The sequence below is a fragment of the Dendrobium catenatum genome, unplaced genomic scaffold (genome assembly GCF_001605985.2).
Source record: "Dendrobium catenatum unplaced genomic scaffold, ASM160598v2 original_scaffold_117933, whole genome shotgun sequence".
Classification (NCBI taxonomy): domain Eukaryota; kingdom Viridiplantae; phylum Streptophyta; class Magnoliopsida; order Asparagales; family Orchidaceae; genus Dendrobium; species Dendrobium catenatum.
Genome location: NW_021436368.1, coordinates 377,065 through 389,993, shown reverse-complemented (window position 1 = coordinate 389,993; position 12,929 = coordinate 377,065). Strand labels below are relative to the sequence as shown.

General features: G+C 34.2%; 1 protein-coding gene across 2 annotated transcripts; it reads right to left on the bottom strand.

The window, feature by feature from the left end:
* Window positions 1-54: 54 nt before the first annotated feature.
* On the bottom strand, window positions 55-10,087 carry LOC110113975 (protein TWIN SISTER of FT). 2 transcript variants are annotated; one of them, XM_020846707.2, is made up of 5 exons: window positions 9,202-10,087; window positions 7,639-7,700; window positions 5,683-5,723; window positions 1,122-1,338; window positions 55-449 (listed from the first exon to the last, which is right to left on the bottom strand). In XM_020846707.2, the coding sequence occupies exons 1-5, from the start codon at window positions 9,397-9,399 to the stop codon at window positions 431-433; spliced, it is 537 nt and encodes a 178-aa protein (XP_020702366.1). In that variant the 5' UTR covers window positions 9,400-10,087; the 3' UTR covers window positions 55-430. The 2 variants fall into 2 exon arrangements, with proteins under 2 accessions (XP_020702366.1, XP_020702367.1); XM_020846708.2 differs by having other exon boundaries at window positions 55-1,338.
* Window positions 10,088-12,929: the final 2,842 nt, after the last annotated feature.

Here is a 12,929-nt window from a genome sequence, read left to right as displayed (position 1 = left end):
TGACTTTCAAGATCACTAAATCGTAAAGCTTTAGAATAATTACTAAATGGAAATGGGAAATTACATTTGAACAGTCAAGAAGAAAGATGCATGTAATAGAACTGTTCAAATGGTTCTATCTTTGAACAGGCGTCCTTTTACTTAAGTTTCTACATTATGTAAATGGAAAATCACTGGTTCTAGCAAATTTGAAAAGTTCAATTATTTTTAGCTTAATACATAAATAGGACAACTTCTCCAATATTGCAGAACCCTTTAAATTAGGGAAAAAAACAAAAATGGACATCCCTAGAAGAAAAAACATACTTATGGCTACAAAAAAGAAATAGTTACATGATTCTTGAAGTGCTACTCTTGTATTGCACTCTTCTTGAAATTAAGTGAGTATCTGAACTCTGAACAGCTGATATTTAATGTATTACTGATAGAATCAGTTCACCCCGAGGAACCTTCCATTAGAAAATGAATATTCAGATTTTGAAGAAATAGCTGTATTTTGTGATATAAAGGTATTCAATAGTGCATATGGATGAATCTGTTGATAAATATCATGAAGAAAATATTTAATGAATATTGATTGGCCAAGATACAACACTTGCCGAACCAAAGATTATAGCAATTTTACTTGAGTTAAAGTTCTGCAAGGGTAGTTCTACATAATCTTTGTCCCTTTTTCTCCGAAGAAATTCTGGTGACATAACCTGATGAGTTCTAGTCTTTGTTGTCCTTGGGGTATTATTAGACATGGTCTATCTACTGTGGGACGTCTTATAATAAAAGAAAACAATCAAAAGAACTTTATAACTAAGATACAGGAAGAGTTTTTTCATATTGCATGTATTGTTCTATGCATTTACATGATAGGAACTGACTAGAAATTATAAAGACATCAGATTTTAAAGCTTAAATGTACAGCAAATTTTTTTAAAGTTTTAGTTTAGGATTAAAGTGTGCCAGCATGTTATCTCAATTTAAAGTATGTGTAGAATTGAAGACATTGTTTGCATTCATTGTTGACTTATTCAAGAAACTGAATTAATGTGATAGCTTGCACATTCAAATCAGACAAACAGTAAGAATTATGAGTTTACCCTAAACAGTAATAGAAAAAGTCAGTTTACCTTCTGCCACCGCAACCATGTTCTCTCTGACAATTGAAATACACTGCTGCAACAGGGGATCCAAGATTGTAAACTGCTGCAAAATCCCTAGTATTGAAGTTTTGACGCCATCCTGGTGCATAAACCGTTTGCTGAGTTTCTTGCTTAAATAATACAAAAGCAATTCTATGAATTCCAGCTTGTGGTCGTGGCCCTTCATAGTGGACTACTTCATTACCTGAAATATTTATGAATATGGAATCAGACTTGCATGATCATTTTGATTTAAAAAGTAGGCATTTGAAATCTTTTACTAGTTTTCCACATTAGAATTCAAGACGCCTTCATACATTGTGATTGCAAGAAGATAAATGAGAGCTTATGTGGTTAACATGGACGTTGGCTTGTGTCAATTTATTCTGAATAACTATCTTGTTACTTCTAATATTTGATGGTTTATTTCATTTTTGTTTATGGCAAGATATCATAAATAAAGAATTTCTTATTAGAGAGGGAAATTGGGGAGGACTTGATGAGAATATTGAGTTTTCTGATATGTAAAATCAAAGAAAGACTTTATTTTTAATTAATTACTGGATAACTGAATAAGGGGCCAGATATTATAGTTTCAGCCTTAGTAATATTATCTGTGACCTTACTTTTATTTTTGTTATTTTCAAGTTGTAAATTTAACTGTCCGTTACCAGCTTGCAATCTAGTGGAAAAGTCAATTAAATGTATCCTTTTGATCGTAGTTTGCTTATATTGTATTTTGCGAGCTGGATTTTGTTTGGCTATTTAAATAAGGTATTGTATATCAGTGTATAATGGTTAAATATATGTAGCAACTGCAATGTCTTGTTATTCTGAAGCAAATCTCTTTAATCATAACTACATGAATTTCAAGGTAAATAAAAACATGTTAATCCATGTTACAAATCATACTTTATCAGAATTATCTCATTTTATTGGTTCCGTGGGAGTTAGGTGTATTCTATGACACACATACATGGACATGGTGATATGGACATGGGACACAAATTACTAAAAATATAGGTCACATACACGGATTGGACACGACATTATAATTTTTATATTTTAAAAACAGTGTATAGAAATCGAGTTAGAAACATATTAAGAATAATTGAAAAATAATAAATCATTTAATTAATATTTGTGCTTAAAATGATTAATATTAGAATGTTGAGAGTTAGACGTCATTGTTGTGTTTCAAGCATTGAGAGGGGAGGCAACAATGTTGTAAAGAGTTAGGTATCTAGCGTCAATGTCGAGATAATTTTGGTTGTCTATGGTGAGATGAGGTTGGACAAAGATGTGATGTCAGGAGGATGCAGGGTGTCATTGTCGAGTAGAAATTGTTGGCGTCAAACATTGATTTGCAGACGAATTTGAAACATTGATGTTGTGATGGCGTCGGACATTGATGTTGCGATGGCATTTGGCATTGTGAAACCCTAGCTATGATATGCTAGAGAGAAATAAAAATGATATATTTGGGAAATGGGGTATTTAGTGCGGGCAATTGATTTGGATTTGTTGAGAGGAAAAAAATAATTTTTTTAATAAATAAAAATTTGAAATATAAGAAATTAGAATAAAAAATTTAATATGTGAATGTCCAATTTGATTATTTAAGACGTGCATGTCCAATTTGATTTTGACATTTTTTTAATCTGACATATTTTCGGTGTGCCCGATACATATCGAAGGTGTATCAAACATGTATCATGTCTGATATGTGTCGGACACTGTATACCTCATTGAGGAGAAGTATTCGTGCATCATACTGATGTATTATATTATTTATTTTTAAAAATTTGAAGCAAAAAATGACATTTCTTTCTTTCTGTCATTTTTATTGTTGATGGTGTCATTTTGATTTTAAAGATTTTGATAAATACCTAGAGATTCCTATGACACTCTAGGCCATACCACAGAAGTTGTGAAATCCTCAATCCGCCTAGGAGTGATTGTTGCGATCGAGGCTTGGACAAGAATGGGATCTTGGCAGGCTTCTAGGAGAAAAGGAGTCTCCTAAGGGTTCAAGAATGAATAAAATCCAATGTTTAAAGTGGAAGAAAGGATATTAGCTATATTAATGGAAGAGTTATAATATAATATGCAATTAACTTTTTAGTTTAATGGATGAATTTTTGTTGGAAACTCAATTTATAACCATGCTTGTAGTATAGCATTATTAAGATGGGTCACTACCTGGGATGAAAAGGAATATGATTGTAAGATTAACTTCATTTGGGATAGGCTAGGACAACGCGAACAATATCATATATAGTTTGACTTGGGGTGGTTATAATCAGTATAAAGCTTAAACATTTTTATTATTAATATACCTTGATTGAGCACGAATCTCCAGGCATGTTTGAATTAGAATCCTTCAAAATTAAATTTAGGACCATCTGAACTTTGATTTCAATAAATTATATGCTGAATTGACTATCTCGACGAGACGTACCCAATGACACCAAAAGTAGTCTAATCTGGGGCCGATTGAACCCAAATCAAAGGGCATGAAGCGTAATTAAAAACTATAGAGTACAAATTGTATTACAATGATTTTGAAAGTTGACATACTTATAGTGGAATCAAGCGGCTTGACAAGATGAATCTAATAAGCCTAAGATCACTTAATTCTGACATCATTAAGACATGCAAATATTGAATGAATGTTTTATGATCAAAGAATTAGTATAGCCGATTGAGTGATCCATATTTTCTTCATATTTATGAGGCATGTCATTTAAAAAAAATTATGAATATATCCCCACTCTTTATATGAGAGTGGAAGGAGGAGGAGGTTGGAGTTGAAATCTAAACTTTCTCTCTTGAGATTTAAGAGAGGTATGCGGCTCTAAGGATCCTAGAGTACTATTGCCGAGCCACCACCGTCTGTAACTGTAGAGCCTTTGCTAGCTAGCCTCCATGGTCCTATGGCCGCTGTCACCTAACTATGGCTCTTCGACCTTCATCGTCCGCTGACTATAATCCTCAAACCACCGTTGCTCCACTATAGTCCTCGGATTACTGTTGCCAAACTACAGTCATCCGACCACCATTACCTGTTAACTTACAGTCCTCAAACCTGCATTGCTCGATTACGGTCATTCGACCATCGTTGCTCAACTACTACAGTCCTATCACCTTCACCCGTCTACGGTCCTTCCGATCTCTGTTACCCATCAATTGGTCTCATGACCTCTATCGTCCACCAACTACAGTCCTCGGACCATTGTCAATCTACTATGGTTCTTCTAATATTCATTGCCTGCCAACTACATTCATTCTGATCTCCGTTGCCCGCCAACTATGGTCCTTACGACCTCCGTTACCTGTCAACTATGGTCATTCCGACCTCCGTTGCCCGCCAACTATGGTCCTTTGACTATTGTCTCCTGACCATGGTCCTTCCAACCTTCGTTGCCTATCAACTATGGCCCTCGAACCACTATGGCCCGGCGACGGTCCTTCCTACCTTCATTGCCCTTCGACTATATTTCTTCAATATTTGTCGCCCGCCAACTACAGTCCTCCAACCTATAATCTTTTGGCTATTATCATCTGGCTACTCCAACGCCTGATAGCTTCATCATCTACCATCACTAATAATGTCCATACATGCCATCACCTTCAGGATCGATGTATGTCATAGACATCAACTATGATTCCCCACTTCATTTATGCTGGATTCTTGCCAAAGGGATCTTCCAACTTCAACCACCTAATATGTTCTTTGTATGTACCATCATTAATAATGTTGGATTCTTGACAAATTGGGCAAGAGCAGATAATATCTTGAATAGGATGTCCTAGGGAATGACACTTGGAGTGCTTCGCTAAGAGCACACTTAAATGTGGAGTTCTCACATGCTGTTCTAAAGGGGCCATGCCTTGCATAATATGCCTAGGGCGTTGCTATTCTATGACTTTCTATGGTTGGGTCTTGTACAAGCTTTGTTTTAAGGTTATGTATATGTTTTGTTTATACACGCATACAAAACTATAGTTAATAAAACCACCTCTAAATTTGGACTCATATTTGTCATGGTTGGTTTGGAACCTCTCCTTAATATTGGTACATTTACATCAGATTGACATGCATTTTTAAGAACATGCAATGAGAGAGAAATAAGGATAATGCTTGGACATTCATATGCTTATCCAGGGTGTTCAGAATAAGATAGTTTCAGACCTTTTTATTCCTGGAAATGCTTGATGTTCATTAGCTTATAGCGTCTGATTAATTGTCAGTTTAGTATAGTTTATGGTTAGCAGAAGAATTTTCTGACACTTATTTTCTCAGTTTTCTCACCATCTCTTTGCTATTATTGTTGTCAGGGAATTGCATTTTTGTACGCATAATGAGTTTATTTTATGGGAGACCAGCATAGATGGCCGCCTGCTTTATTAGCTATTTATTTGTCCAAATCCTTAATTTAAAAATATGTAATATCTCAGATTTGGGTTATTTACAAGTTTTAGGAGGGTTCTATGTTATCATTATATTATGAAAATATTACATAAACTTGAAATTACTGTGACCTACCAAAACTTGCATCCATTGTCTCTGGTATATCTGTCACCAACCTAAAATACCAACAAAAACTAGTTAGCACTTCAATTGGAGGTGAAATAGAATAAGTCAGAACAACTTACAAGATTAGGTTAACTTCTCCCAAATATATATATATATATAAACATATGTGAAAAGTCACTTAAGACAATATATATAAGAAACTTACCGCAATTAGCTGATGTTATTTGTTAGGGATGTCATTGATAAAATAACTGATTAGTCAAGAAGATTTTGTGTTCAACAAATGCGGAGCACCTTTGGCTAGGTATGTGTGTACATATGCTAGATATAAGTATTAAACTATTAGTTTTAGACACTTTTAGTTAAGGTGTGTCATTTTATGGTTTGCTTGATTCTTTGTATTGGATGGATGTTGTAATGAGCACTATTTGATAATGCATATAGATGTTACATATACATGTTTAGTGTTGTATCTTTTGATTATCTTGAATGAACAAATTGTGGGTTAGCTATAGAATTTTCTTTTTGGTAATGGTAGATTGTGCACTTGTGGGCTGTTCACCCTTTTTCCTTGATGGCCGTCCATTCTCCACTTGTTTTTTCTATGCTCAGATGCTCGTGAGCTGGGTCGTGACAGTTAAACAGTCAATGACCTGAAAGTTGTATATGAATGCTTGTTTAGGTGGCATTTCCCCTCCTCAAAGTTTGAAGGGAGGGGTTTAATTCACACTGCCATCAATTTGTTCCCAGAAAAAGAGAAAAAAAAAGGACTAAAAAGTTGGTTGGGTGTGGAATCAGAAATCAAACAACTGCAATTTGTATCTCCTGACGCATGCTTCTTATTAAGGATTCCTTCATTAACTGATGTTTAATGTCCATGTTACATCGTTATTTTTTTAGTCCTGTGAATTTTTTCCTACAGAAATATACTCCACCACCTTTCTTAAAATGTTATTTACTTGTTCGTTCCTTGAAACATCCGCATCTACCCTCAAACTTCCAATTAGAAAACCTTATTCTGGTTCCTGAAGTCAGATAAGTGACGTTGATGTTATATAAAAGTTATGGTTGTTTTGAAGTAGACGCAATCCTTATTCAAATGAGCCCCTCTGGTCTAAAGTGTAGTTATCAAAGTTTTATGTCCTCGAGGCACCTAATATTTGTTACAACAGAATCCTCTGCAGAGCAATTGTATGTCGGCATATGCTAAAGAAATCCAACTACTTGCAAAACCAAATCAAGTTGAAGGTGCATGTTTCTAACAGTTAATAATTAATGGAAACCTTCTCCATATTGGCCATATATGACTTTTTCTTGTGAATCCAAAATATTTGGGGCAAGGCTAATGATGGTGATGATTTCTAATGAAATCTGGATGTCTGTCTCCACAATTGGGAAACTAAGGTAGTTTCTCAAATGATGAAACCACACATTAATATATTTGATCATATGTTTAATTCTAGATGTTTGAAATTTTTTGTGCACCTTTTCAAATTCTCAGTTCTTGACTCGCCTTAGATTGTTTGGTCACATAAAACGAAGGCCTTCCGATGACCCTATTAGGAGAGTAGATGTATTAGATTTGACCTATTAAGAAAGGTAGAGGTAAACCTAAAAAGATTTGGTTAGGAAATATTAGATATGACCGTTCTTTATTAGATTTAAATGAGAATTTGACTCCTAACAAGACGCAATGAAGAAACATTGATTCATGTAACCGACCCCACAGTGGGCTAACGGCTTGATGTTGTTGTTGCTGCTTTTCAAATTGTCAGTTCTTAACTGTTTACATTGCAGAGAGTACAAAAGTGGAAGCTACTATGTACATAGTCAAAATTTACAGTCATTAACTTTCTGTCTATTCACCTTTGCTTGATTATTGAGCCAGGCAGAGCTCTTACTTTCTTTAGGGCAAGGCCATGCATTCTTAAATACACAGAGTATATCTAGGTTGTTTACACTTACCAGTGTAGGTATTCTCTATTTTCCGGATTATTTGGGCTTGGAGCATCTGGATCCACCATCACCTGATTATTACATGATAGAAGACTTAAAAAACTTAAAAGCAAGCGCAATGATTAAAGCATTACATGCTAGATATCTGATTTTCATAAGGCACATGTAGTTAGCTAATGATTTATCTTCTTAAAATCATAATCAACAATTACTGGGACTGATATATGCTCATTCAATAAGGTCATCAATTGTACTGAAGCAAGGGGTAGCATCTCTGTTTCTTGAGATTTTTGGGTCTTCTCAATCAAAATATTTCAATTTTCTTTCATGCAATTGTGTTTGGTTATTATCGCTCTCTTTGATTATATAGTTTATTCTTTCTTTTTCTTCTATTTTTAGGAAGATGTTCCTTAGTTCTTTACGAACAGTGAAAGCCACATCCCACAGTGGCAGTTAGAATGCACGAAACAACAAAATTGTAGTCTTTAGTTGGAACAAGGATCAGATCTAATTATATGCTGTCTGTGCTATGCCATGAAAGAAGTGTAAATATCTTTTGTCAAAGCAAATAGAAGGGTGAGAGTTATCTTTCTGTCTGAAATATTTGGTTGAAAACTTACAGAAGTTAAAATATTACATAAAACAATATGCACTTCCATATTGCGGAACTTCATCTTTAGCATCGAAGTACTTAGATTTAGGAAAATTTAGGAACAGAAGAGAAATTATTACATCCGGTCAAAAACCGAACGGTCCGAATGTATACCGAGTTTTAGGTGATGTGGCGCGTGGTTATTGGTCTCTGAACGCATTCGGACACCGGATGTAATAATTGCTCGGAACAGGATGTGTTAGTTAATCATTTAGAGAAATTGAAAATATATGATGAAAAGATAAAAAATTGTTATTACAGGAGAATAAGCATTTTAGCTGTGGCTGTGGTGAGTTAACTGTACTTAGATGGTGATGGGATCATATTGTCAAAAACTTTATTGAATGGGAAGCTTGGTTCACAATTAGTTCATAAATATAGATAGAATCAGTAGATCTATGTCTAAGATAGTCCACATCTATCAATTCAGGTTTGAGTTTTTCATATTGTCCCAGTCTGTATAAAATGTAGTAGAAGTAGTCTGGAGAATTCCAAATCTGTATGTTTATCATGTCTGTCTACCTTTCTATTAATTCGCAGAAGGGGACCACATATAAATGTGATAAAGCAGTGCAAAAATCCAAGAAATTCTGTACTCGGTGTGATAATGTGAACGTAATTCTACAAATCAGGAAAAATTCATAGACGCCTCTATAAATCAGGAAAATATTTATAAGCTTATTCTGTCTAATAAACTTGTTTAGGTGTGGATCGCATGATGCTTCTATGTGAAGTTTTCCTGGAAAAACATAATTGCTTTTTCTTAGGAATAGCATAACACATTGACCAAGGATCAAAGTTAGCAGAATATCCCAGTTTGCAGAATGTCGTAAGGCAACTTGTCACTTGGAGATGACACCACCACAAACAAACCTGCTTACTTCTAGGAAAATTTTAAATGTATTAAAAAAAATACTTACTAGTGTGTAGAGAATCTGCTCATCATCACCACCAATCTCAACCGTTGGAGCATTCACCACTGCCGACTGTCTTAGTCCAGTGCCATTGGTGATCTCCTTGTTGTTGTACACCACCCTCAACATTGCCGATCTAATGAAAGGATCCAGCACATCACCTACTACCTGCCCGAGCACAAGCGGATCCCGTCCATGCATCATGATTGGCTTCAATGAGCACTTGAATAACTGACCGAGCACCTTTTAGTTTTGGTTGATAATGCAGCAAAAGGCAGTTAAATTATTACATATATATAGTTGGATAAATGGTCATGGCATCTACTTTATGTTCACATTGTGTTACAATTGCTACTGCATTTCAAGTGAACCTTGGAATCTACTTTTGTTTTCTGTTCTTTTGATCCTTCGTATCTGTATGGTGAGGCTAAGGACCAAACTGGATGGATATAAGAACCTCCCCCTGCCAAATCCTTCACCAAATCATTCCCCCAAATACCACCTCACCTGAATTCGCTGTTGTAATGCAAGGAATCTAAGGCATTGGGATATATCAGCTAGTCATGGTCATATATCTTGCTGGTCTTCACTCTCATGCAAAGAAGATCAGAGTTGGCTATGCACGTTTTGTTTTGAGGCACCCAAGAGTATCAGATACTGCACACTTTTTTATTTTGATTTATCACAAGTGCAAGCTCTTTTATGCATGCGTCAAGCACTTGCAGGGCACGTGTTTTGTTTACATGAGAGGAAATTGACAATTTAGTTCAAGCAATATGCATGTAAATGATGATTGCTTGACTTGAATTATTAGCTATGAATTAAATGGCTTTCCACACTGGCGTTTGGTTTACTGAAATATGACATTCAACGAATAATGTAGTGCGGGGACTCATAAGCAGTGTTGATGATATAGTGATTATTGTTGTGCTTTAGCTCGTAATTGTGTCTTTCTTTCTATAGACAATGATGAACCATTCATTTCTAGTATTTTGGCTGTATGGTTTGATGTCTATCAAAGACATGTAATAGTGAAGATCTATTACATGTATGTTAAATTTCAAGCATAGGTAGAAATTCCATGATTTAGAAAACATTTTTTCTTCATGTTGTCCATAACCCACCAAAATACACTCCAGTCTCATCATTTTTTATATATCCCTCTTTTGGCGCACCTCTGCCCCTCAACACAAGATACGCCCATTTCCCAGCTTGTTTTTTTATTCATCCTTCTTTAATGTTGTCATTTGTTAGAGATTAATCATGGAAGGATAGCATAATAATATTTAAGATATTTTGAGCGAAACTGTTTTTATCTATTATAATGCCAAGTTAACTTCTATATTTGTAGACACCCTGACTGATAGAGCTTAGGTCATCCTTGTGTGAGAAACAAATATTGCCCCACTTATGAATGCTCTGTTCTAAGCCACTGTTTAAGATGACATACTGTACATCTGAAATGTCCAAAAGTCTTTGCATTTCTGATTATATATAGCCAGCTTGTACGAACTGTCTCATTTTCTTTCTGTTTACTTGGTAATGCATTACTGGAATCTGAGACTATGCTGGCCGAACTAGACCACAATACACTGGAAGTGCACCTTTATGCTCTAATTTCTTCACCGTTATCAGCTGTCACACTCTCAGGTGTTTATTTAAAAGCCCAAATTGTTATTTAATTGATTAATACTGGTGTTAAAATTATTATTAAATAAATTATCATGGATAGCTTAAGATTTACTCAAGTTGTCAAAACTGAATTTATTAAAAAAAAATTGCTGCAAAAAATTAATTAAGTAAATGAAATCAGTTTTAAAAAATATATATAAATATAAAAATGTGAACTAGCAGTATGCGGTTTATTGGGATTGATTATTAGATGATTTCTCTTTATATGAGGGGAGATGGAGGGGGGTCGAACAAAATTTTGCTAATTTGCTATTTCTAGAAGTTATGCTTAGGAGATAATATGGAGTTAGTTATGACTCATCCTTTATAATAATAATAATACTCTTTGTACCTTGAAGCAAATTAAAGTAGGAATTAAAGTGATTTATATTTTAAAGAACAATTCATGTTAGCTAATATGAATGCCTTAAATGCAATTGCAAATACCATAGTTGCAAATAGCTTAAACTGGTTTATCTATTTCAATTATAAAATGATTCTTTATAATGAATTAAATGAAGCATATGCCTCACTCCATGCTAGAACTATTTTTATTGTATTACATAAGGTTTCTTCTTCGAAAAAAAGTTGTAGGCTAAAAAGAATGCAAATGAAGCTGTGTCTACATGTGCATGTTATAAGATGAAGTTTGCCTTGATGATTTTTACCTTCCACCTCAACTAATTGTAGAAGTACGACCTACACCCAAGTGTGTTGATGGAGGATATATCCGCTATAGGTGACATTTTAACCCTAGACAATTGTGGATATGATCTATGCTCTACAGTGTTGATGGAGCCATATTGACTACAGATTAGTTAGGTTATGTATAGATTGTGCTTCTGAGATGAATGTGTTAGAATATAATAAATTATAAATTAAAATGTGATAAGATCTTAATAACAAGGTCTGTTATGATTTTTTCATTGTACATCACATTTACTGTAAGTAATATTTATAGTTATAGTTGATATTCAAATTATAAGCGGATTTTATAGTTTTCTTAAAGTTTGAAATGATTATTAGCATGTATGCTTGAATTATTATTATTTAGAAATGTAATAAACCCATTTATTTAAATTTATAACTCACACCTATTATCTAATAAATATTCACATAAAAAGATTTTATGGTCTGAATGAGTGAGATCAATGAGTTTCTGAACTATCAATGTGAAGCTATGTAATGGGTATTTAAAAAATATGGATGTTGAACTATAATAGATTTTATTGTTATTTTGGAATAGAAGGAATTTTGTTATTTAGTGGCTCTTTCGATGTATTTGAAGTAATTATTATAAGAAAACATAGGCTCCTAAAATTAATGCCCGGCTCGTAGGAAAGTGTTTTTATGTATAGCTTCTTATGAGCCTTGATTTTCCTGCATCATCTAGCATGAGAAAATTTTTGTTTCACTTTTGTTCTATGAGTAGAACAATATGAGTGTTAGATATTTTCAATGTTCTTTAACATGTTGGTGCAGTTCATTTTATGAGATAATGACATTTGGGTGATTTCAAGTTCAACAGAAAATTTATGAATAATGTTTTGATATTATTTAATATTAGTAGATGTATTTAAAAATTTTGTCCAACCATCTATTTTTGCCTTAATATTTCAAGCTCTTGATCAGGTCATGACAATTTATAATTTTTATCTTCTTATAATAGATGCATCATTTTCCTATTATGTAAGAGAGAGTGGTGGGTGATGGTTTGATGGAGGGAGTCATAGGGGTGGGTTGGGTTTAGGGGTTTAAGTTGATTTAAGTTTGAGTCACAACTTGATAAAAAAATTGGCTCAAACTTGAGCTCAAACAGTGGGCATGAGCTTGGCTCGTCTATTTATTCCTAAGCTCAAAGTTGACTTGAGTGGAAGACGCAATAGGAGCTCGCGGTTAGATGAAGTCAATTCTTGAGCTCGTGAGTTGTGTTCAAGTTGAGGGAACAAGGGCCGAGTAGGAAGAGAGAGAGATAGAGAGAGAGACAAAAAAGATTATATATATAAGATGTTTTTTTAATGTATCCCAAATGTTTGTTTTGCGAGATATAATCAGGATGCAAA

Excerpts from the sequence above, each read along its gene's own strand:
- LOC110113975 (XM_020846707.2), bottom strand. The coding sequence starts at position 9,399 with ATGATGCATGGACGGGATCCGCTTGTGCTCGGGCAGGTAGTAGGTGAT. Across the intron at positions 7,701-9,201 it reads AGCAGATTCTCTACACACTA|GTGATGGTGGATCCAGATGC; the intron begins GTAAGTATTTTT and ends TGTAATAATCAG. Across the intron at positions 1,339-5,682 it reads GACAATGGATGCAAGTTTTG|GTAATGAAGTAGTCCACTAT; the intron begins GTAGGTCACAGT and ends TAAATATTTCAG.